Source organism: Giraffa tippelskirchi, chromosome 12 (genome assembly GCF_054371585.1).
Source record: "Giraffa tippelskirchi isolate mGirTip1 chromosome 12, T2T-mGirTip1v1.2.pri, whole genome shotgun sequence".
NCBI classification, from domain to species: domain Eukaryota; kingdom Metazoa; phylum Chordata; class Mammalia; order Artiodactyla; family Giraffidae; genus Giraffa; species Giraffa tippelskirchi.
In genome coordinates, this window is record NC_137286.1 from 14775923 (window position 1) to 14802035 (window position 26113).

The 26113-nt window shown below is 38.8% G+C and overlaps 2 protein-coding genes and 1 long non-coding RNA gene across 22 annotated transcripts in view; 2 read left to right on the forward strand and 1 right to left on the reverse strand.

Moving 5' to 3' along the window:
- Positions 1 to 5123: 5123 nt before the first annotated feature.
- DORIP1 (dopamine receptor interacting protein 1) lies at positions 5124 to 25598 on the reverse strand. Of its 9 annotated transcripts, none has more exons than XM_081548492.1 (6): positions 25559 to 25598; positions 22480 to 22569; positions 11472 to 11996; positions 9460 to 9549; positions 8056 to 8190; positions 5124 to 7272 (listed from the first exon to the last, which is right to left on the reverse strand). In XM_081548492.1, exons 3-6 carry the CDS (start codon positions 11993 to 11995, stop codon positions 7089 to 7091), a joined length of 933 nt encoding a protein of 310 aa, XP_081404618.1. In that variant the 5' UTR covers position 11996; positions 22480 to 22569; positions 25559 to 25598; the 3' UTR covers positions 5124 to 7088. The 9 variants fall into 9 exon arrangements, with proteins under 9 accessions (XP_081404618.1, XP_081404617.1, XP_081404610.1 ...); XM_081548491.1 differs by lacking the exon at positions 25559 to 25598 and adding an exon at positions 24486 to 24678; XM_081548484.1 differs by lacking the exon at positions 25559 to 25598 and adding an exon at positions 24073 to 24257.
- LOC145529031 (uncharacterized) lies at positions 14667 to 18688 on the forward strand. Its single transcript, XR_014070855.1, has 2 exons — positions 14667 to 15414; positions 15554 to 18688. It is a non-coding gene; the product is annotated as an uncharacterized LOC145529031 (long non-coding RNA).
- Positions 24075 to 26113, forward strand: part of LOC145529023 (uncharacterized) — a 1122255-nt gene continuing 1120216 nt past the window's right edge. For 10 of the 12 annotated variants that reach the window (XR_014070838.1, XR_014070837.1, XR_014070843.1 and 7 more), the window contains exon 1: positions 24484 to 24782. The gene's annotated coding sequence lies outside the window, so the exon portion shown is untranslated. Of the gene's footprint in view, positions 24181 to 24483; positions 24783 to 26113 lie in introns of those variants that run through there. The other 2 variants (XM_081548496.1, XM_081548506.1) reach the window with 1 other exon arrangement.

The following is a 26113-nucleotide window of genomic DNA, read 5'->3' on the forward strand; positions in this document are numbered from 1 at the left end:
TTTCATTTCTTAATAGAATATTGAAAGTGGAATCAACAATAACTGTAGCAAACACTTTCATGGTGCTTACTGTGTACCAGGCATTAAATGCTATAAGAATAATTCATTAAATCTTCACCACAACCTTATGAAATATATTCTATTATTACCTCCATTTTACAGTTAGGAAACGGAATTGAAGAGTTAAAGTAATAGGACCAAAGCGACATAACCAGAGTCCAAATCTGGACCCAGGCAATCTGGTTTCAGAATGTAGTCATTTTAACTGCCATACTATTGTCTCTTAATTGACAAGAAAATCAGTAGCTAAGAACTGATGATAAAGAGAATCCAAATATAATGTGATCACATAACACGATTCACCTCAAAAGTCTGAAATTTTATTATTATTTTTTTCCTGGGTGAGAAATATCAATCCTGAATCAGGCCTTCCGGGATTTTCACAAACTCTCTAGGGACAGGAATTCCTAATACTTTTCAAAGAACTATAGAAAGCAGAGAGGAGGCCAGAAAACGTGATGGCAGTGGAAGTGAAGAAACCCCAGGAGTCAATTTACCGGTATAATTTGAACTGGTTGTTGTTGGCAGAGAACACAGTTAACTTCATCAAAGACATCACCACTCTATGTTATCCCCAAGCTATGAGTGCGTATAGTGTCACAGTACTGAAGGAAAATCGGACTTATCTCACCCAAATGATAAAGGCCACAAGTTGAGGAATGAGTCTGTCTTGGTCCTTTACACTCTGTATGGAGGAGCTTCTGCCACCTAGTGTTCGTGAAGAAAACGGCAAGAGTTTGGAATCACCAAGCCTGTCCTTTCGCCAAGTCCAGAAATGTTAACGAGAACTGGTCACAATGGCTATCTCACTTTTTTCTCAAGTTAATCTTCCCTCCAATGAGAATTAGAAAATATTTGATATTACTAATTCTTGTGGATAACTTAAGCTACAAGAAATTTCTTTTAAAATTTGAGTGTTTGACATTTATCTTTAATTTTAGGATTTATAGCTTCCTAATGGAAATTAAAAATGGTTAGGCTTTGAAGTTAGATGTAAAGGTGATAATGAAACAGAAAGCAAGGGGACAGGGCATAACCTTTAAAAGAATGACGTAGCTTTTGAGGACACAACAAAAACTGGTTAGAACCAACTAGGTCCAAGATGGCAGAAGATTCAGCTTCAGACCTTGAGCCTTGTTGTATACTCACTGTAATGTATCAGCATGCTAAATTACACACCCACAGGTGCCATGACAGTTCTGAGGCTGACCATAAGAAGTCAAAAAGTTGGTAATGACCCAATTACTAGAAATCTCCACCCCTTCTTCAAAATAGTTGGAATAATCCTCCTGTTCATTAGCCTATGAAACTGTGTTTGTGTTCGGTTGCTCAGTTGTGTCCAACTCTTTGTGACCCTATGGGTCATAGCATACCAGGCTCCGCTGTCCATGGGATTTCTCAGTCAACATTACTGGAGTGGGTTGGCATTTCCTTCTTCAGGGATCTTCCCTACCTAGGGATTGAACCCTCATCTCCTGCACTGCAGGAGGATACTTTACTGCTGAGCCAGTGGGGAAGCCCAGTCTATGAAATTACCCACCCCATAAAAACTACCTACCTCATATTTCAGGGCCTCTTGCCTTCTGAGATGGCCCACACTCTGTCTGTGGAGTGTGTTTCTCCCAAGGCTACTTTCGTCTTTGAGATGGATGACATTCTATGGAATATATCTCTAAATAAATCCACTTCTTATCTATCACTTTTTGTCTCACTGAATTCTTTCTGTGATGATGCATAAAGAACTTGAGCTTCATTAGGTCCTGAGACCAGATGTATGATCTCAATTACAAGGCAGTGGGTTCAAGTCCCAATCTGAGTTGTGCGGTTTCAAGAGGACCTTACAACTGCCTTTGAAATCACAAGCCGGCCAACCTGGAGTCTCTTTCCTCCAAACCTCCTCCAGGGATGCTAGGCAGAGACTGGGAAAGGACTCTTTCAAAGACCTCACAGCTGTTGTTACACTCCTCTGTTAGGTTAACAGGGATACATAGAAAATCTATTGGGCTGTATCTGGGAACAGTTTATACCATCAGAGTGTTGCTTTCCAACTCTGGAACCTGGATACTAGTCTTGAGATGCTGATGGAGGAACGTAAAGGAATGATATCCTTCTTAGAATAGAATAATGAGTTCTTGAAGATTTGAGAAACAAGTTTTCAGGTAGAAAGAGATGTCTGAATAGGTGGCGACTGCACTTTTCTTCAGAGACTCACTTTCCTGTAGACGTTTTGTTGTGCCGTATTTCTATCACCCTCATGCTGGCTCCCAGGAATATACATTTCTTTCTTCAAAGCCCGAATTCCTTGGCTCTCTTCAGTACTATGGAGCCATGCTGGACTTTTCAAAACTTCTTTATTGGTGTAAACCATTGGGTAGAGATACCACGGATGATCATTTTCTTTAGACTTTTTTGGGGGTTACTGATTTCTTACTGATCTATATATTATTTTTATAATCACCTTAAAAATCAGATTTTACAAAATTCAAAAGGAAAACAGGCAAGTAATAAAAATATAGCTAAGCATACAAACAGCAGGTTTCTAGTTTTACCATGCTGTTGGTTTTCCAAACGTCTTTTAATTTCATGGCTGCAGTCACCATCAGCAGTGATTCTGGAGCCCAAAAAAATAAAGTCGGACACTGTTTGCACTGTTTCCCCATCTATTTGCCATGGAGTGATGGGACCAGATGCCACGATCTTAGTTTTCTGAACGTTGAGCTTTAAGCCAACTTTTTCACTCTCCTCTTTCACCTTCATCAAGAGGCTCTTTAGTTCTTCTTCACTTTCTGCCATAAGGGTGGTGTCATCTGCATATCTGAGGTTATTGATATTTCTCCCAGCAATCTTGATTCCAGCTTGTGTTTCTTCCAGCCCAGCGTTTCTCATGATGTACTCTGCATATAAGTTACATAAGCAGGGTGACAATATACAGCCTTGACGTACTCCTTTTCCTATTTGGAACCAGTCTGTTGTTCCATGTCCAGTTCTAACTGTTGCTTCCTGACCTGCATACAGGTTTCTCAAGAGACAGGTCAGATGGTCTGGTATTCCCATCTCTTTCAGAATTTTCCACAGTTTCTTGTGATCCACACAGTCAAAGGCTTTGGCATAGTCAATAAAGCAGAAATAGATGTTTTCTGGAACTCTCTTGCTTTTTCGATGATCCAGCGGATATTGGCAATTTGATCTCTGGTTCCTCTGCCTTTTCTAAAACCAGCTTGAACATCTGAAGTTCACGGTTCACGTATTGCTGAAGTCTGGCTTGGAGAATTTTGAGCATTACTTTACTAGCATGTGAGATGAGTGCAATTGTGCAGTAGTTTGAGCATTCTTTGGCATTGCCTTTCTTTGGGATTGGAACGAAAACTGACCTCTTCCAGTCCTGTGGCCACTGCTGAGTTTTCCAAATTTGCTGGCATATTGAGTGCAGCACTTTCATAGCATCACATTTGAGGATTTGAAATAGCTCAACTGGAATTCCATCACCTCCACTAGCTTTGTTCGTAGTGATGCTTTCTAAGGCCCACTTGACTTCACATTCCAGGGTGTCTGGCTCTAGGTGAGTGATCACACCATCGTGATTATCTGGGTCGTAAAGATCTTTTTTGTACAGTTTTTCTGTGTATTCTTGCCACCTCTTCTAAGATATATCCTCAGGTAGATATCAGCATATGAAGAAATCACCTGGCTCCCCGCCAACTTTCTCACCTTCCCAGAGATAAAGTAAAAGGCTGCTTTCCCTCAGATCGAATTTAAAATTTGAAGTTGAAAGCTGTCCAGTTGAGCAGAGGGTGAACCCTGGGCCAGCTGGGTAAGTAGGAACTGTTAGTAAGGCATCAAGTTGTCAAGGTGAACTTCAAAACCTATGTGATATTAGCTTTTGATTTTAACAAAGGAAGATGGTGAGAATATAGATGTTTGCTTAGGCTGTTTTTTAATAGTAGTAATTGCTGTCGTTTTTACACTGAACTGTTTACCCTTCCTGCTTATAGTGCATTACAATTATTGTCAAGTAACTATTATTAAATCATTTAATCATAAAACTAAACTGTTGATATGCTCAACAAATACAGCATTTTATGTGTCACAGTAGTCATCTGCTTATATAGCTTAGCTGTTCATACTGTAAGAATAAAATAGAACCTAGGATTCACCCTAGAAAGCATGCCTGTGGTGATGATCTTTCTCCTCCTCTTTGATGGGATCAGATCCAGTGACAATCTAGGTTAAATCAACCCTAATAATTAGTAATGAAAAGCTACTTTGAAAGATAAATCTAAGATCATTTGTTAAGTTTTGGGTGGAGGGTAAAGTTTCTTTGAAGAGAAGTTGGAGATTTCTACTTATATGTTGGAGAAAGTGAAAGTGAAAGTCACTCAGTCATGTCCAACTCTATGCGACCCCATGGACTGTAGCCCACCAGGCTCCTCTGTCCATGGAATTCTCCAGGCAAGAATACTGGAGTGGGTAGCCATTCCCTTCTCCTGGGGATCCTCCCAACCCAGGGATCACACCTGGGTCTCCTGCATTGCAGGTAGACTCTTTACTATCTGAGCCACCAAGGAAGCCCATATGTTGGAGATTTCCCCTTAAATTTGCTTTGTTCTTTATCCCCCTTTGATGGAGGTAGGGTTTTAAAATAATTTCTGCTCTACCCTAGGTGTAGTTGTGGTTTGTGACATTCTGATTAAAAACATATTTTGATTATTCCCTCATACCTTTTGTCCCCCTCAGTATTCCAATTTCTCTAATAGTGTTTAAGGCTATAAAATTTTTTCCATACTCTCACCTTCACATATTTTGATAATCTTGTTAACTTCATACTTTTTCACCCCTTTCCTAGTCACTATTTGGTCAGGAGGGAATAATGTCTTCAATTACCACCATAACAATACAATACCTATTATCATTAAATCCTAATCATCTGGGGTCCAGAAGGCATGCTTAAATTTCATTACACATTAATTCCATTACTGATATGAACTACTGCTCAAATAATTTTTAAAAAGATCTGAAAAGTTCATTAGTAAGAGAGAATCTAGGAAACTTGCCTGTACATGAAAGAGGTAGAAAAAATGTTTTTTTTATTAGCATGTTCAAGGTAGTCAATATGTTAACAAACATTTCAATCCTCACAACAACCCTGTGAGGTAGGTATATCACTGTTTTGTGATAAGCTAGAATTATTCCAAATAAAGTGCAATTCATAAAAGAATAAATCTGCATCAGGAATAATTTTGTTAATGATATCATTTATGTATATGCTAATATTTGTGTTTCTGTATACTTTGATTCATGCAGTAAGTTGTCCCCAGAAAAGTATACAATAAATCAAACCCTATTTAAATACGTGCAGAAATGATTTAAATAAACTCTGGGTGAATTTTTAAAAAAATAAAATAGATCACTACTTTGAGCAAATACTATGAATATTCCTTTTTTACATATGATAAAAAGGCATACTCATCAATGTTGCACTTATATTTATCCATTCTTCAGTAAGTTATCTTAACATGGCACCAATGCAATGTAAGACTTAATTTATTGAATTAAACCTTAGCAATTTGGTAAATGGCAGTGAATTGTGACGCTGTGTAGAAATCTCCAAATATATTGCACTCAATCTCAACCCCAAACCTAGGGTCAACCACATTGAAAACACTGAAATAAATGATGACAGATTTCAAAAAGTATTTTCCCTTGAGAACATTACTTATTACTTTTCCTTTAAATTGCAAAAGGAAGAGAGATCCTAGGTCTTTGAAAAGAAACATAATATTCTGATACCTACACACTTCCGGTGATTTATACTGCAAATCAAAGAAAGTCTCATGGTATCAATTTACTATTATTAAGGCAGCACACAGATGTTACCCCCGAAACTTAAGTATTTTTTCCTCTGTGCTAATGTGACTTACTAGGAAGAGAAAGACAACTGACCTTTGAACAACATGGGTTTGAACTGTGTGGGTCCACTTATACAGGTATTTTTTTCAGTAAACATGTACTGTAGTACTACATGATCCGAGGTTGTCTGAATCCAAGGATGTGGAACCACAGGTATGGAGGGACAACTGTAAAGTTACACGGGGGGATTTCGGCTGTTTGGGGGATCAGGGCCCTAGCCCCCGAGTTGTTCAAGAGTCAACTGTATTCTCAGGCACCCATTTTCTCTTAAGTATATGTTTAAAGTAAATTTCCATTGTTCATTCAACATTAGTAAACATACAGTTTGCCTAACACTTTTTATAGCTGTCTTATCTGCAAAATAAATTTTTATTAGAGAACTTCTATTACATTTAAACATTAGTTATATAATTTATTTGAGTAAAAATAAGCTTAATTAAGCTTGGAGCTTAGTTAACACTTAAAATCCACTGCTAGGTTTTTAATACTTTAGCAAGTAAGTTATTTGCCATTATAAAGAAGTAATTCAAGTCCAGAGAAACATTCTTACCAAAGTATTTAAAAAAAAATGCTGCAGGGACATTAGGCAAGTCAGGTAAAATAGACTAAACCATCTCTAAGTTGTACATTCAAATCCAAACTAGATCCAATAGTGCACTTTGGATTATAATGAGGTAGGGCAAATAAATACAGTCAGGTATTTTGAACTGTTAAATTTATATAAACAAAACTGATTTGTACCCAGGTTTTAACTGGATATCCAAAAGAAAAAATTGAAAATTCAAATGATGAAGTATTTTCTCAGATTCAAAGACAGAATTGTAAAAAACCTTTGAGGTACATATAAATAAAAAATACAAGTGCTACAAGATATATTTTATTTCAACATAAAATATGCTTGTACAAAAATAACCTGGGATTAAGAAAAAAGAAATACAAACATTTTTGCATAGATTCTCTATATAAAACATTTACCTGGGGCTAAACACTAGAAAATACACCTCTGAAACTAATATAGTTGAACTATTTCCTTGGATACCAAGTATATACAAAACAAAAGCCCTTCATCTGGGGGAGCATGGGCAGGAGGGAAAACAATATAATTTAGCATCAATCTATATTTATTTCTCTGTTGCTCGAATATAAACCAATGATGACAAGAGGAGAAACTCTGGGGGTTTATTTAACAAAATTAAATTCACATTTCTGAGGCCATCATAGTGCATCCAATGTCCATCAATTTGAAAGGCTGCAGAATAATGATGTTCCTCTTTGTTAAACAATGTGGCACCTTCCAACAAATATCTGCAAATTAAATGACAAAGTGTGGCAGAAAATAACAGTACTGTGTTCTTACAAAAAGCATTCCTTACATTCTTAACTAAGGAATAAGATTATTTGCATTCTGTTATCTGCAAAAAGACATTCATCTGTAAAAACCATGTACTATAATTGGTAATTTGGAGTAAGACGTTCAAGAATTTTAAAAAATGATACATTTTTAAGGGCATTATTTTAATAGATTAACTCATGAACTGCATGGTTCTATTATATAAGAGAAAACACAAGAAAATGTTTAAAGGCAAAAAATTAAAAGAATCCCTTATATCCTAATTTGGATTTTAACCTAATGATGACAGTAATATTTTCTGTTTAAATGACCTCATACTATACACTATTTTGGCCTGAAATACAAGTAATGGCCAGCCAGTATTTACTATTTCCTAAGTCTTAGGTACTATCCTAAACACTTTAGACACTGTCATCTCTGTTTTACAGATAAGAAAACTGATGTGTAAACTGGTTGCTACTGGATCAACGTCACATTGCTTGAAAGGTAGGGCTGGGATTTGAACCCAGTTCAGTCTATTCTATAGTCTAAGTACCTAACTGCTATGTACACTGCCAGCAACTGACTCCCTGTAGTATATACTGATCTTATTCAGGGTATATAAATTTAGAGATAGCTTTGATTTTTTTGTAACACTATGTATTTCCTTAAGGGCTAGTCAAAATCACGATAGACTAGTAGAAAAATATAAATAAAATTCTTTTATTAGTCTTGTAAAACAAACAAAAAGCACCTACTTGTGATCAGATAAATCCAAATAATAGGGGACATATGCCAGATCTTCAGATTTCCAATGCTGCATATTTAAGACAACAAAAGGGGGTGCCCCGTGGCAGAACACTCGTTGGGAAAACTCTCTTAAGCCACCACACCTAAAATTGAAAATAGGCATGAACTTTATTACACTTGAGACAAAGCTGCCTTTTATCACTCTGAGTTGTCTTTATCATTTAATTTCATAATAAGCATATTATCTATTTTAGGTATGGGAAAATTGTATGGCTGTATTAATACCTTATATGCCTATTAATACCTTATAAGTCTCAGAGTTTATAAGCTGAGAGAGTCTATATATAAGAAAATGACATTTTTAAAACTCCAAGAAAAGCTAACTATGTTTATCTCAGCTTATAAAAGCATGTGGTCTTTTGAACTGATAGAAAAGTTTTGATTCAGAAAAAAGGTTTTCTTTCTCTAGGCTGGTTTCAAATGAGAAATGGCAGAGAGGCAATAAGATGATTCTTACAGTCTTCTTTAGAATGGATAAAATTCCCTGATTGGTTCCTTTTGCCATTATGATGCAGCAGATTCTGTTTTCCTAGTAGCACCAGGTATTAAGCATATGAATTAAAATAAAACAAATACAATTAAACACTAAAATCTCAATTAACTGGAATGCTCAGGGGACAGTCTTTTGGTTGACAAACACTGACTAAACTAAGTTATCTGAAAACCATTTTGTTTCAGTATTTGTTGCGAAAATACACCTAGTTCACTTTCTGGACTTAAGTACAATTAACTGAAGGTATTTTATTCTTTCCTTCTTTTGTGATTAATTAGGTGTAAGATCATCCTTCTAAATATTAATCCTCCTTGTATAATACTGTAGATATAAAAATTAAGAGGCTGGGGTGAATATGTTCTGCCCCTTTGGATTTCCTTTTTCTTTTCTTTTTTTAACTAGGTTAAACTTTTTGGTTGTCATTTACTGCTTTCTCACTGACTCAATGGACATGAGTTTGAGGAAACTCCGAGAGTTGGTGATGGAAAGGGAGGCCTGGCGTGCCGCAGTCCGTGGGGTCGCAAAGAGTCGGACACGACTGAGTGACTGAACTGCACATAAATGAGGAGTACAGGAAAAAATCCAGTTAATTGAGGGTCCAGATTAGCTGGGTTCCGGTTAAGCAAGGTTTTATTGTACCTACTCAGGAGTGGGGGAAAAAAAGGCATTTGCTTTGTATTCATCAAGCAACTGCAGCACAGCATAAAATGGTACAGTAAACTAGATGGTGTTAAGATTCCAACAATATTAGGCTTCCTAAACACTTATGAGTTGCTGTTTCATAATTAGCATACCAGTCCAGGTTTCTTTATAAGAAACACAGAAATACTTTCATCTTAAATGTCTATCATATACTCACCCATGCTCTTCACACAGTTCAATCCTGGAACAGAATAACTCATCCACAGCCAGTCGTATCAGGTTTCCATGTGGAATTTCTTGGGGAGGACTATAACAATTGCAAAACGCATGTAAGAAATGCTTCAGCATTTTACATGTAAATATATTAATGTTGCTCAGTTGCTAAGTTGTGTCCGACTCTTTGTAACCCCATGGACTGCAGCCTGCCAGGCTCCTCCGTCCATGCGGTTTTCCAGGCAAGAATACTGGAGTGGGTAGATACTTTCTTCTCCAGGGGATCTTCCTGTCCCAGGGATTGAACCCATGTCTCCTGCTTAGCGGGCAGATTTTTTTACCGCTGAGCCACCAGGGAAGCCCAAATATATTATGTGGATAACAAATTTTACAAGTCATTCATTATTAGTAAAGCACGTATAAAAATATAACCTCTGTTATTCATCTTTGTATTTCTTATAGACAGTATAGAAACTAGTTGAACTTAATAAACATTAATGCATGAAACTTTCTAAGAAACATTAAGTATGTATGTAAACTGATCCTGAAACACACAGTTGTTACTTTAAAAATTTCTGGGAGGATTAAATAGAGTGGATCCTGGTCCTGATGTAAGAAAGCAGGATCCAGAATTAAGAGAGCAGCTGATTAGTTACCTGATTCAATGTTAGTGAGAGCCACTGTTGGCCTCAGTTTCCTCATTTGTTAAAAAAAACTTTTCCTACATACTTCAGAGGTTGTTTTAAATACAGGATTAGAAAATAGGCAGAAAACTAAAAAGTTATATAGAGTATAATGAAAAATATTTATTAAGAGAGGCACAAAATGCTAGTATTAATATAGGGCTGTAAATACTTCATTATAGTTTCAAAACATATGTAAGTTAAAAGTAGTTTTTTAAAAAAAAAAAGACAAATTTCTGAAGCACTTTTTTAAAAGTCCATTATGATTTAACAGTAACAACTTTTTCCCTGATGGAAATTTCAAAATCAACATCATGCTATCAGCAATACAGCAAAATGGCCAACATATATTTCAGAACAAGGGAAACATTAATTGGTAGTCTCTAAAAAGAATAACAGATCTTCTGCTTTCCCATTATCCTAAGTATAATGTTATAATATTAAACTAAATATGCTATACAGAAAATGTGAATATAGTAAGTTTGGGTATGTGATGTACAATCCCACAAGGGAACAATCTGTTAGGCAGTTTTCTTCCTGGACCACAGGGCCAAGTATGCTTTCTGACAAAAATGTGTTTGGATCTGTTTTTCTGTCCTGTTTCCCACCACCTCCCCAACCCCCACACTGGCAATTATCCCTTTTCCAGCTCATGTGCCCTTGGGGCTTTAATGTTTCCCAATACTCCAGTAGGGCTTGCCAGTTTGGCCTTCTTCCCTGTCATTTTACCAGCTTGAAGTCCTTCCTTTTCTCCCCTCAGCAGGCTATCAGTACCTTTCTAGCCAATAAAAAGTTTCCTTACATCTGTATCCTTTTCAGGTATTAACACTGCCAAGTTTGGGATTTCTGTCTCTAATTATGCCCTGGCCATGGAGTATTTTCAATCTTTCTGTTCATGTAGAACTAGCCTACCTGACAGGGATCTATTCAGAGAGGGAAACATTTCAATATAGTATTAAGTGTCATTGGAGAGGTTAAATCTGTGACACAAGGAATTATCTTCCTAGTATTAGTAAATTCTGAGTGAGAGGAAAACATTGTGCATACTGAGTAGGTCATTATTTTGCAAGTGAAATAGTTATCAATTGGTTTTGTAAATCCTGAGATGTTTAGATATAATAGAAGAGTAAAATTTTTTTTATCATGGAACCCACTGAAGAGTCTTGCATTTGCCTGGTTGCTTTATACATAAGTTGTTGCACACAAGGTCTGTACATTAAGAAGTACTTTGACTATATCTATCTACCTACCTATTTTCCTATCTATCTATGTCATGCATTATAAGCATACTGCTTTTGCTAAATGTGACAAAACAGATTTAAGAGCAACTTACTTTATATTAATTGTGCGTTGCTGATCTTCCTGCACTCGAGTTGGGCATCGCCAGTTGGAACAGTAACTCTCTTGTATGGTTGACATGAGATTTTCGAGATTTTTTGTAAAATTATCATGTTCATTCCCAAACAAATCAATTATTAATGAAGCTTTATGAACTTCAGACTTGTATTGCTGTTTTTCCATTTTGTCCCAAATCCAAAGTAGCTTCACAGTTGTAAAACTGTAGGTGTCCATTAAATAAAGAAAACAGTCTACAAACTCTCTACCTAAATGAAGAGAGAGTTCCCGGGGGAAATTTTCATTTCCATTGAGAATGACATACAGTAACATCAAGAATCCATCTATGGTGCAGGTATTTTTCAGTCTTATTTCAACATAGAGTGGTGTACAGGAGACTGCTTTGCGGCCAGCTTTGATAGTAAAAACACCTCCCCAAGGAAGAACAGGCCTCCAAAATGAGCGATCTTGGTTATAGTTATTTTTAATTGATGCTTTGATCTCTTCAAACAGTGTCTTCATCCTGCATTTTAAAAGTTTAAGATAGTATTTGTAAATTTGTGACTTTATCTTTTAAATGCATGATATATGTTTAAATGAAAATACAGCTATCTAAAGATTAAATTAAGTTTGGTTAGATGGACTCCTACAGGAACAAAAATTAAAACAATTCAAGCCATGAGCCATTTTTTCAGCAACATGCATGGTCTCTGGAAAGACCATTTAAGAAGTTGTAACCTTTTCTTGAAATACAGAATGGTCATTTGATGGACCTTTTTATTAATTATCACTTTAGACGCTCAGTTGTGTCTGACTCTTTGCAACCCCATGGACTGCAGCATGCCAGGCTTCCCTGTCCATCACCAACTCCCGGAGCTTGCTCAAACTCATGTCCATCTAGTCAGTGATGCCACCCAACCAATTATTATTGGTTATATTGCAGGTTTTATCACTGACAGAGGAAAACCTTGTAATGAAAAAATTCTAAATAAAAATAAAACTATTTAAAGATACAGTCTAAATTTGGTTGAGTGCATTCCTAATGTAAACCTCTTCCTCCAAAATATGAGCTGTGTTTCATTTTCTTGTTAATATGTGTGGTTCCACTTATGAAACTGATATAATGGAATTCTTAGTTGGGGTATAGAGAAAGGTCAACTGGCTTTGAAAGACAACATATGAAGAGTACTGTTATTGTGAGAACTTAATTGTATTAGCACAACTAATACAAAAATCATTTCTATGCACTTGGGAGATTTTCACTTGCAGTTTAGGACCACACTGCATGCTAAGTTGCTTCAGTCGTGTCCGACTCTGTGCGACCCTATGGACTGTAGTCGGCCAGGCTCCTCTGTCCATGGGATTCTCCAGGCAAGAATACTGCAGTGGGTTGTGATGCCCTTCTCCACGGGATCTTCCTGACCCAGGGATTGAATCTGGGTCTCTTATATCTCCTGCATTGGCAGGCGGGTTCTTAACCACTAGCGCCACCTGGGAAGGACCATGCCAGATATCCTATAATTTGAAATACAGAGGCCATACTGGGACAATCTTGGTTCAGAACTTGGTTCATTACCCTGATTCCTCTCTCTGCATGTTTTGGGAATGAACTGAGGTGTCCTCCTTATTTAAACGGGCACCTATCTTCCCCCAACCTTGAGGATAACTAAGAGCTTAGTTTTAAAGTCACTGACAGTATTCTAATAAACATGTTGGTGTCATATGTATGTATATAAAGCAAAATTGAAAAAAAGAATGAGGTCCTAATGAAACTGAATTGAAAAAAATTGCTTTACTTTATTTGGAACAAATGTCTAAACTAAAAACATCACAGGATTTTCCAATATGTTTCATGTTTTGCATTTTCATGAAAGCATATTTTCATGAAAATGGGAAGCATCTGAGGAGGGGGAAGACAGAAATTAGTGACTGAGGTCAGTGTCTTATTTTGATCATAGTTTCAGGTGCCACATCCTCCCAAGCACAATACGAATCCAACACTCAATGCTGCAGACCTATGTGTTTTGTGTGGAAAATTAAGTTCAAACCTATTTTCTAACACCAGCAACCTAAAAATTCAGTTTTATCACACACACACACAGTATTTCTGACTCAGGCAAGGTCCTGTGGACTCTAAAATATTCAACACTATATTTAGTCTGAAGTGTAGATGTTTATATATAGTTGCTAACATGCTGGCTCTAGTTAACCACTTAGGAATAAGAGGGAGTGGCAAATTTAGAGCCAAGGAAACACAAACTCAGTTTCTGCTTAATGAAGAAGAAATGTTTCAGAGCATATTCTTTAAAAAAAAAAATCACAAGATATTTAAATATTTAAAACATGAAAATAACGTTCCTCATGGTTTGACTGATTTCTATGGCATTTTAAAGAACTTTGTAGCAAGGTCATATGATTAAGAGTGTGAGTTCAGATTCTTAAATATTGCATTAGAAAGGAACTGTAAAATTCTGTAGTATTTTTTGCCAAATTATCTTTTAGACATGACTAAATGAGTACTGCTCTGTAAAGCAAGTTGCACTCTGAGAGAATTAAACATATATTTTATAACTGCATGTATATATTTAAAAATATATACACACACATAAAATGATTTCTCTAGCCTTTTTCTGGGGGAAAAAAAGGAGATAAAAGAGGATTGAAAGAACTAAAGGACACTTAGTCTAGCTTCTGCAGTACCATGGTGATTTGTTCTAAAATAAATTACGATAAAAGCGACTAAAAAAGACCAGAAAATGTGCAAAGAACTTTACTTAAAATTGTCTTTTAAGTTTTGGTACACTGTCAAAAACATCGTTTCGTTAGACTGTGATTTGTAAGTCCTGGAGTATTACTGGCTTTATTTTCCTGCCTCAATAGGTCCCCTAGTTTGAACAAACCAGAAAAACTCCCTAGACTTCTATTTCCTTGGCAAAAAAAAACACCTTTTGCGGTCGTTTCCAAGGGTGACAATCTGTAATCCACGCTGGTCGTGAGGACCAGACCATTTACCCAAAGCATTCAATGCCAGACACCCTAAGAGTTCGGGGGTCATGAAGGTCCCCTCCAGAGTCAGCGCCCCCAAATAGTCGAGAAAGCGGCCCCGCGGTCCCCCTCTAAGCAGCGCGGGGCTGGGTATGCGGTGGGCCCCCACCCCGCCCCCGGCCCGCAGCTCCTGGGAAGGCCCGGCACTGAAGGCTGGCCCTGGACTGCGGGTGGATCCCCGAACCCGGAGCCGGTGAAGGGGCTGGGCATCCCCTGCCCGCATTCGAGCAGTGGCCCCGCTGAGCGCCTGGGACTGCGGGTAATGGGCGAGAGGGCCGGGCCGCGGAAGGCGTCCGTCCAGTCTCCGTCCACCAGGAAGCCGACTTTTCGTACCTCCCCGGGGACCGAAAACCGCCGGTGCTGCCGCACCCGTCGCCGCCGCCGCTTGCTCATGGAGAGTCCGTGCCGCCGCCGCCGCCGCCGCCGCCGCCTCATCTACTAGCACCGCCGGCTGTTTCGGCCTCCCCCAGCGTGAGCGCTGGGCTCCGGTACGGCCTCCATCGCACCCGCCGCGGCGGGAGCCACAGTAGCTCCAGCGCCCAGGCCTGATCCGACCGGACCCACAGAGCCAGGACCGCGGGACGCGTAGCTTCTTATTACGGAGGAAGATTCGGCCTGATCTCCTCCCCCCTCCCCCCAACCCCTGGACCTAGTCTCCAGCTGCCTGACGACGCTGCTGCGCAGGCGCGAAAAGGGCCCTGCCAAACGTGCGTGTGTAGGGTGTGTATACAGCATCCGGATTCACCCAATGGGAACCAGGATCAGGTGCAGGGGGCGGGACCTCGCAGAAAGGGGCGGTGTTCCAGCGTTAGAAAGTGGGTGGGGCAGCCGGAAGTGGGCAGGGTTTGCACGGGGGCGGAGCTTTGTTGGCAAACCTGCTTGGCATTTAGGGGTTTGTAACATTTTATTTATTTATTTATTTTTTTTTCATGTAACATTCTTTTTTTTTTTTTTTAATAAATTTATTTATTTTAGTTGGGGGCTAATTACTTTACAATATTGTAATAGTTTTTGCCATACATTGACATGAATCAGCCATGGGTTTAGGACTTTACTTGATTTTGGTTTGCTTTTGCTTCTGGGCTTTTCAAGTTCTTAAGTCAAGAAATGAAGCTTTGTTTTCTTTGTAAGCTACAGTTATTCAAACTTTTGATTTAAGTATATATTTAAGGAAAATTGAGTTAGTGTGTTAAATACTATTTTTAGTGTTCAGGGTATTAATTGGCCAATCTGCTATAATTTACAATGGACGTTAATAACATTTAAAGAAATTAGGGCTTCCCAGGTAGCGTGTAACGGAGAAGGCACTGGCACCCCACTCCAGTACTCTTGCCTGGAAAATCCCATGGACGGAGGAGCCTGGTGGGCTATAGTCTGTGGAGTCACAAAGAGTCAGACACGATTGAGCAACTTCACTTTCACTTTTCACTTTCATGCGTTGGAGAAGGAAATGGCAACCCACTCCAGTGTTCTTGCCTGGAGAATCCCAGGGACGGGGGAGCCTGGTGAGCTGCCGTCTATGGGGTCGCACAGAGTCGGACACGACTGACGCGGCTTAGCAGCAGCAGGTAGCATGGTAAAGAAGCCTCCTGCAAATGCAGTAGACATCGAGATGAGGGTTCAATCCCTGGGTCGGGAAAATCCCCTGGAGAAGGAAATGGCAACCCGCTCCTGTATTCTTGTCTGGAAAATTCCATGCACAGAGGAGCCTGGTGGGCTATAGTCTGTGGAGTCACAAAGAGTCGGACACGACTCAGCACGGATGCAAACAAGGACATACATATATAAAGCAAAAATAGACCTAAGGGAGAAATACTTGAACCATAATCATAGGAGACTCTAATAGAGATTGTAACTGAGACTTTATCACAACTTTTTCAGTGGTCATCCCTGGTGGCCCACCCGGTAAAGAATCTGCCTGCAATGCAGGAGACCTAGGTTCGATTCCTGGGTTGGGAAGATCCCCTGGAAAAAGGAAATGGCAACCCACACCACTATTCTTGGTTGGGAAATTCCTTGGATAGAGGAGCCTAGAGGACTACAGTCCATGGGGTGGGTGCAGGACTGAGGGGCTAACACTTTCACTTTCTCAGTTGCAGAACCACTAGACACATTATCAGAAACAGCATAGGAGGGCTTAACAAAATAATGAACTAATTTGACTATAGATACAGATATGAATAATGATATAGGGAATATTTATTAATGACATATATGATATAACCCCCAAATGGAGTACTTCACTAAAACAAAAAGATACTGCTATATTCAAGTGCAGGAATAAACTTCACAATCAGAATGAAGTCATACACAAAAGAACACACGCTGTATGAATCCTATTACAGAAAGTTTAAAAGCAGGCAAAATTAATTGGTGCTGTTAGCAGTCAGGGTAGTTGACCTTTGGAGGGTATGTCTGTAATGAGGCAAGAGAGTGGTCTTCTGGAGGGTCGATAATATTCTGTTTTTTGATCTGGTTGCTAGTTATAGCTGTTCTGATTATAGCTCTCTTTATTTTGTAAAGGTTTGATCAAACTACTTACAATTTTTTCACTTTTTATATATGTTTCATTTCAATAAAAATGTACTTAAAAACAAGAAAATTAGATAGCTTTGGCCCTGTTACAGAGATGAAAAAATTGAGTTTTGGACACGAAAAAGCCAAACACATTTTGACAGCTGGAAATTGAAGCTAGAGCCTCTTAATACTAGAGTCTGTGGACGCAACCACTATTCATGTTCTGTAGGTCCTAGTTCTTGTATCCCCTGGTAAAGAGTCAAAGCCCACAGGACTCTGCTTCCGGAGAACACAGGCCATCCTGGAAAACCACCTCCACCTGCAATTAGAAATGGGGATACTGTTGAGATACTCCCCATCCTGCCGTGCAACCAAAAATGACTGTCTGGAAAGTGAAGCTCAATCTCCAGAATACACAATGCACAGAGCTCAAAGCCACCCAGCACATCATTGTGGTACCAAGTCACAGCTGAGTCTGGCAGAGACTTGGACACCTTCTTAACTGATTTAATGGTCAGCTTGACTATGGCAGAGAACTTGCTTTTGGACCTCTGTCAAGGAGTCTAGTAATGGTAGGATGAAACTTCTGGGAGAGAAGCTTGACTCAGGCAAAGTAATTAATTACTGCTGGTAGAATTGGGAAGAAATGGATACCTCTCAGAGCATAGGGGAAGAAAGAGTTTCTGCTCAAAAAGAAAGAATTAATAATTCTGAAAAAACCTGCTCTATTTAGTCACCTGGTTTTAATATTTCCTGTGACATTTTACAGGTAAAGAAACTGAAGCGCTGATGTGTGAAGTAACAAGTGTGTCTGTATTGGCATTCACATACAAAATGTGCACTCTCAATATTAAAGCTATCTTGCAAGGAGAAAGCCCTTTAAAAATGTTTATAAGTGTGGATTATGTGTTTAATTGACAGTCTCTCACAAGACATAGCATTCATTTTATACTGATTGTGTCATTCTCTTACCAAAAACAGATCCAATAGTGCAGTTGTTACCATTTCTGGAGAATAGCCGGGAGATGGCTCATTAAACTCTGCTGAAGCTTGGCTAGACGGAGGAAGTATGGATTCCTGGCATACTTGGATAATTTATAAACCTCACTGAGTCCTTTATCTAAGATTTCCTTTCTGTTCCTTTCAAAATCGGACAGCTGAGCTGCAGTCTTTTTAGACAGCTTTATTGAGCTATAATTGACATATAATATATGGAACATATTTAGAGAGTATAAATTGGTAAATTTTTAATATATGTATACCCCCTTAAAATCACTAGAATCAAATGACTAACTCCATCATCCTCCAGTTTCCTCACACCCCTTTGTGATTCTCTCATTCCTCCCTGCCTACCACACCTAAGCAATCACTGTTTTACTTTCTGTCATTATAGATGCCTTCTCTAAACTTTTACGTAAATGAATATGTAAAAGTATGTATGTATAACATTTTTTGGGGGGGTCTGGTTTCATTTCCTCAGTGTCATTATCTTGATATTCATCCATGTCGTTTTGTGTACAGTAGTTCATTCTTTTGTATTGATAAGTGTATTCCATTATATGGATGCACTGCAGTTTACCATCTGTTGATGGACATTTGAGTTGTGTCTAGTTTGGGGCTATTACCAATAAAGTTGCTATGAACATTTGTGTACAAGTCGTTGTATGGACATATATTTTCTTTTTTTTTGTTGGATAAAAATCTAGAAGTGGAATGGTTGGATCATAGGCAGATGTATGTTTAACTTTAAGGAACTGCTAAGTTATTTTCCAGAGTGGTTGAACCATTTTACATTTCCATCAGGAGTGAGATTGAGTTTCTTTTCCTTCACATCCTCAAGAACACTTGCAGTGGTCAGTTGTTTTTAATTTTAGCCATTCTAATAGGCATATACTGATATCTTGTTGTGGTTTTACTTTAAATTTTCCTAATGACTAATGATGTTGAGCATCTTTTTATGTGCTTATTTGCCATCTGCATATCTTTTTTAGTGAAGTGTCTACTCAGATCTTTCTTACATTTTTCAAAAATTGGCTTGTTTTCTTGAATTTTGAGAGTTCTCTATATATTCTGGATACAAGTTCTTTGTCAGATATAGTCACAAAGATATTCTCCCAGTATGTGGCTTATCTTTTCATTTTCTGAACAATGTGGTTTTTTTTGTTTGTTTTTTATTAACAGTGTATTTTTAAGAAGTTTTGAATTTTAGTAAAATCCAATGTATTCTTTAATGAATTGTGCTTTTAGTTTCATTTTAAAGACATCTTTGCCTACCCTAAACTCAATAAGACTATATCTAATGTTTTCTTCTAGAAGTTTTACAGTTTAGGCTATATGTTTAGGTCTATGATGTATTTTGAGTTAACTGTTATTTATGGTTTGAGGCATTTTCTTGAAAAGGCTATTCTTTTTCCATTGTGTTGTTTTTGTGCTTTTGACAAAAACCAGTTGTCCAATATAATTTTATAAACATTTTATATTTGTTCATCATCAGCTATATATATGTCCCAATGTGCTAGCACTGGAGTTATATATCAGTAGGTGTTCTTTGTGAAGAATAGAGACTAAATATTGCCAACTTAAATAAAATAAGAAAATTTCTAGAAGAATGTGAGGTGTAATAGAATTTTTTAAAAGCTGGGCAATAATCAGGTCTCAGCAACCTTGATTTATCCAAAGGGAGATAGTTCTTCAAAGGAAAATGATACTCTACATTGTAGAAGAAGACAGAATGTTGCTGGACAGATATCTCCTGTAGCAGTGCTTCTTAACTTTTTTTTTTACATCCACACATGATAAATGATCAGAATTAGGCAGTGTGCAAGGGTAAACTGACGGTGATTAGGACATGTCTATATGGGATGTAGTGAAACAAATCCATTACTTTTTCTCTACTACTATGTAATTATAAGAAAAAGGCACAGTATAAGGGAGATCTGAAATATTGAGTTTATAAAAACACCTCAATAAAATATAAAAATTTGATGAGAAATTTGAGCATGTTTCCATGATATGATTTTTATTTCAAACCTAAGTATAATATGCATATGGAAAGGTGTATACAATTGTCCATTGGTATCCATAAGGGATTGGTTCCAGGCCCCTCTTCCACCCCTGGAAATGCCAAATCATGCCTTGCATGATCAAGTTTCTTAAATAAAATGATGTAGTTTTTCATGTAACATATGCACATCCTCCTACATACTTTAAATCATATTTAGGTTACTTATAATACAATTTAAATGCACTGTAAATAGTTGTCAGTGTGCAACAAATTCATATTTTGCTTCTTGAAACTTTATGGAACTTAAAAAATATTTTTCATCTATGGTTGATTGAATTTACAAATGTGGAATCCAACTATATATCATAATTTTGTTACTTAAGAATTTTCACAAAGCAAGCACACTGGTTGCGTGTTCTAGTTACATATACTCACAAAACAAATCACCCACAAATTTAATAGGCTTCCCAGGTGGCTCAGTAGTAAAGAATCCACCTGCCAATGCAGGAGATGCACGTTTGATCTCTGGGTTGGGACGATGCCCTGGAGGAGGAAATGGCAGACCACTCCAGTATTCTTGCCTGGAGAATCCCATGGGCAGAGGAGCCTGGCAGGCTACAGTCCATGGGGTTGCAAAGAGTTATACATGACTTAGTGACTGAGCATGCATAATAACATTTATTTTGCTTATGGATTTGCAATTTGGGTAGGGCTTAGCTGGGATAACTTTTCTGCTGGGGGCTGAAATCATCTGAAGTCTCTTTCACTTACGTATTTGACCATTGGTACTACCTATTGACTGGAACCTTAGCTATAGCTATGTCTGTGATTAGAATACCTCCCCATGGCCTTTGCATGTGACTCCTTGACTTTTACAAAGCATGGTGACTGGATACCAAGGGTGAATGTTCTAAGAAAGAGAGTCAATTAGAAGCTGTAGTGCCTTTTCTAACCTAACCTTGATAGTCATACAGTGTTAGTTCTAGAGCATAGTTTGCTACAGATGAGTCTCTAAGACCAGCCATATTCAAGGAGAGGGGACTGGTCTTCATTTTCTGATGGGAGGTGTGTAAAAGGATCTGTGGGGATGTTTTTAAACCACCATATGTATCTAACCAGCACCCTGATCAAGAAACAGAACATTACCAGTGACCCATACTAGCATTCCTGTCATTTCCTACTGCCCCAAGGGTAACCACTATTTTGATTCTTAAGAGCTTGTATTGGTTGTTGCCTGTTTTTGTACATTATGTAAATGGAATAATACAATATATACATTTTTTATGTTTAGCCTTTTTCTTTCAATATTGTGAGGTTCATTCATGTTGTTTTTTTTTCCATGTAGATTATTCTTATTACTGTTAAGTATTCTATTTTGTAAGAAGCACATAGTTTTTTTTCCAATTTATTGCTGATAGGCATTTGGGCAGTTTTTAGTTTTTGGCTAATATGAGAAGTTCTGTTTTGAAAGTGTAGTACAGGTCTTTTGATACTTAGGTAGATAATATATACATACATATGCATGTATTTCTGTTGAGAATATATATACAGCAGTGGATTACTGGATTTAGGATATGTATATGTTCTACTTATTTGAACTAACAATTTTCCCAATTTTGTGAATTTTTAACATTCAGAAAACTAAGATCATGGCATCCGGTCCCATAATCTCATGGCAAATAGATGGGAAAACAATGGAAACAGTGAGAGACTTTTGGCTCCAAAATGACTGCAGATGGTGACTGTAGCCATGAAATTAAAAGATGCTTGCTCCTTGGAAGAAAAGTTATGACCAACCTAGACAGCATATTAAAAAGTAGAGGCATTACTTTGCTGACAAAGGTCCATCTAATCAAAGTATGGTTTTTCCAGTAGTCATGTATGGATGTGCGAGTTGGACTATAAAGAAAGCTGAGCACCAAAAAGTTGATGCTTTTGAACTGTGGTGTTGGAAAAGACTCGTGAGAGTCCCTTGGACTGCAAGGAGGTCCAACCAGTCGATCCTATAGGAAATCAGTCCTGGATATTCATTGGAAGGACTGATGCTGAAGCTGAAACTCCAATACTTTGGCCACCTGATGTGAAGAACTGACTCATTTGAAAAGACCTTGATGCTGGGAAAGATTGAAGGCAGGAGGAGAAGGGGATGACAGAGGATGAGATGGTTAGATGGCATCACCGACTCAATGGACATGAATTTGAGTAAGCTCGGGGATTTGGTGATGCACAGGGAAGCCTGGCATGCTGCAATCCATGGGGTCACAAAGAGTCAGACACGACTGAATGACTGAACTGAACAATTTTCCATACTCTGCCACCTGAAGTGAGTACTCATGAATATGATTTCTTCATACTAGGTTTTATGCTTGAAATGGCTATACAAATATAGTCCTGTTTTGAGCCCTACTAATAATCATCTCCTTAGATTCTTGGTCGTTACCATTTATGGAAGAAGACTGAGCTGAGCTGGCTCTGTAGACCAAATGTGGCTTCTCCAGCACGGTCTCTTCTTCTGTGGTGGCTCAGTGCTCTAAAAAGCAAGTGTGTCAGAAAAGAAAAAAAAGAGCAAGTGTGTCAGTGAACAAGGCAGACCCTACATGGCCTTTTATGGCCTAACCTCAGAAGTCTAGTCTAATATTTGTACACCTAAGCAGATGATGGCAAATGCCAGAAGAGAATCCATTGCTTTTGCTTCAATTGACAGAACATATTTTATTGTCATTAATCAGAATGTAGATAATTTGATTTTTTAAAATTGTACTCTAAATCTAATACTCTTTCATTGAGAAGGTTGAAATTCTTTATAATAATGAGAACAGGTTTACAATCCATTCATAGTTTTCATACTAAGTACTCTACTTAATAGTAATGTTTTTCCTTGAAAATACACAGTTGTTGATTGACTAGTTTTAATAAATTTTCTTTAGGATTTAAATTAGTAGTAGTAAACTATTTTGAATATTACTTTTCTAAAAATTGAATTTTTGCTTTGATCTGTAAAGTTGGTTAGTAGATGTTAAAAGAGATTCAGAGTCTATCACAAGAGTTAATGAAGTGAGTACCCTGGGATATTAAGAGTGCTGAAAAGGCATGAGGAGAATATTGATATCTGAAATTGAAGGCAGAGAGCCTGTTTGAAGAGCCAGCCCACGGTGACTCCTTAAGAAGAGACCTGAGGGAATCAATACCCTGATATCTTTCTCTTCCACCCTCTGATATTGTGACAAGTGTACGCTACTATTGTACTATTTGAAAGTAGCTCCTTTTCTATCCCCCTTGCTTCACTGGTTGACAGTGTTGACAATTCTGATTAATAAAGTGAGTGATTCTGGGACTTCCCTGGTAGTCCAGTGGTTAAGAATCTGCCTGCCAATGCAGGGGACACAGGTTCGATCCCTGGTTCAAAAAGATCCCACAAGGTGAAGAGCAACTAAGCCTATGAGCCACAACTACTGAAGCTTGTGCACCCTAGAGCCCGAGCTCCATAAGAGAAGCCACCACAATGAGAAGTCCGTGCACTGCGACTAGAGAGTAGCCCCCACTTGCACAAATAGAGAAAGCCTGTGCACAATGAAGATCCAGTACAGCCAAAAAGAGAAAGAGTGCTTCTGTTTGCAATCACATAAGGTCAGATCTATTTTACTCACTCCTGTCTTTTGTGTTGTGGTTGTCATACATGGCTGCATGGAAACGGATTTTTAAAAAAATTAAAAAAAAATTTTTTTTTAAATTTTAGTTTATCTCCATGTTTACCATTTCTGGCACCCTTCATTCTTTTGTGTAGATCTAAATTTCATCTAGTATCATTTCACTTCAGCCTGAAGAGCTTCCTTTAATGCTTTTCATAGTACAGATTTGTTATATTGGTTTTCAAAACTGGCTGCACATTCTTGGACGTTTTTCCACTGTCCCCTCCTCTCAAATCTGAGTGATGTCTTTGATCTATACAGTACAGCAGAAATGCAACTCTTGACATCGGAGGCTAGGTCATAAAAGACCATGAGGTTGCTGTCTTACAAACTTAGATACTTACTCAGAGAGGTGAGCCACCATATGAAAAGACCACCACATTGGAGAGACCACGTTTTGGTTAACTGAGCCGCTAAGCCTGGAAGTCTAGTTATTCCTGCCATGGTGCCAGGTATGTGAGTAAAGCTGTCTTGACCCCTCCAACCCTCCCATTTGCCTGGTGAATACCACTGAGTAACTTCCTTCTGCAGTAGGGGGCGGGGCGAGTGCACAGCTGTTAGCGATTGACCGTTGGCGATTGACCGTTAGTGCTCAGAGTTAGCGCTCAGGGTTAGCTAGCGCTCGACCGTTAGCGCCTGACGGTTAGCATTCCAGGGTTAGCGGTTGACCGTTAGAACTCTGCAGTTAACACTGGACTGTTAAACAGCGGGAGACCCTGAGCCACGTCGTCAGAGGTCCCGCTCTGCCACCAGTCACCTTTCAGTGGTCCTTCCAGCAGAGAGACGGATCGTAGCCTTCTCCCTGGGACCCTTCAGGTACTTTGACTTCGGTAACAGCAGGTGATCTGAGGCGCCGCCCAGGACAGGCTGAAAGCCATGTCGGGCAGAGCGCGGGGGTCCTTGCCACAGCTGTCCGCTGGCGGGGCCCAGACCTCGAAGCACCAGCGAACCTCTCGCCTGTCCCCACCTCCATGACATAATGGTGGCGGCGGTATTATTGGGTCACAGTCTGCAGACGCCTCAGCAACTGGAGGATATGGGCACTGCCTTTAAGGTAATAACTTCAACCAACTTCCCTCTCTACATGCAAGTTTCAAAAATTGGTCAAGCTTTGATCAGTTGTCACCCCTAAAAGGGGGCCAGAGGTCAGGGAGGTGCAAGATGTTGCACATCATAGTTTGAGTTCACCTCTGTGGACTCAAAGAGGGGCAGCTTTGAGCTGAAAATTAACCTGACTGGTATTTGGTAGAACGTGTATTATGACCGATCCTATACAAATGATGTGTTCCAGTTTAAATAAAAAGCCTGAGGGTTGGCTGGGTCATGGGCACTTTGTTCCCTCAGTAATGATGGCTGGGTAGGGTCTGAGGTCCTGGCCCAGAGGGTGCCACCAGCTGAGATCTGCCTCTTCAGCCGGGCCTGGACAATGGTGGGAGAACCCAGACTGGGTGCTGGACGAACGCTCTGGGCAGGGTCACCAGCCCACACAGGGACCCCCTTCTCCGAGCCAGGGCCTGGACCTCAAAGGGCTCAAGTTGAGCTTGTCACCAGCCCACACAGGGACCCCCTTCTCCGAGCCAGGGCCTGGACCTCAAAGGGCTCAAGTTGAGCCTTGGGACCTTACCCTTTCTTGTCAGAACAGAGAATAACATTTTTGAGAGGTTTATAGGAGCATCATTACTTGACCATGACCTGACCTCGAGAATAAAGGTTAAGAAGTTTGCAACACCTAACCATGTCCCCCTCGCCCACCTCTTTTCTATAAAAGGGCTTTGCTGAAAGCTTTCTGAGAATATAGGCTTTTTAAGGCATGAGCCACCTTGCACAGACCTGCAATAAACCTTTCTCTATTCTAAACTCTGATGTTTTGATATTGTTTGGCCTCACTGTGTGTCAGGCACACAGACTTGCATTTGATAACACTTTGATGTCACAAAGAATAGAATGAGTACCTAGCTAAAACCTACCTCAATTGTTGACTTTCTTAATTGTGAGATACAATAAAATTATTGCTTTTTCCCTGTATTTTTGAAGTAATTATACAGCATTAGATAAGTGAAACAAAATTTGGGATGCTGTTATAAAAAAAACCTAAAACCTGTGACATTGACTTTGGGACAGTGTGTCAGGCAGACATTGAAAGGGCTTCAAGAAGACTGTTAGCAGAATCCCGATAGGCATCAGAGAGGGTGTCAATAAGGGCTTTAAAGAAAGAAAGAAAAATGTTATTGGAAGCTTGAGGAAAGGGGGCTCTTGCTGTGTCATGGCAGATGGTTTAGCAAATGTGATAATGTGGAGAATTAGAAAATATATTTAATGAACCGACTGATCTGGCTTAGGAGATTTCCAGGCAGAATGTTGAAGATGTCAACTGTTTTTTGTTTA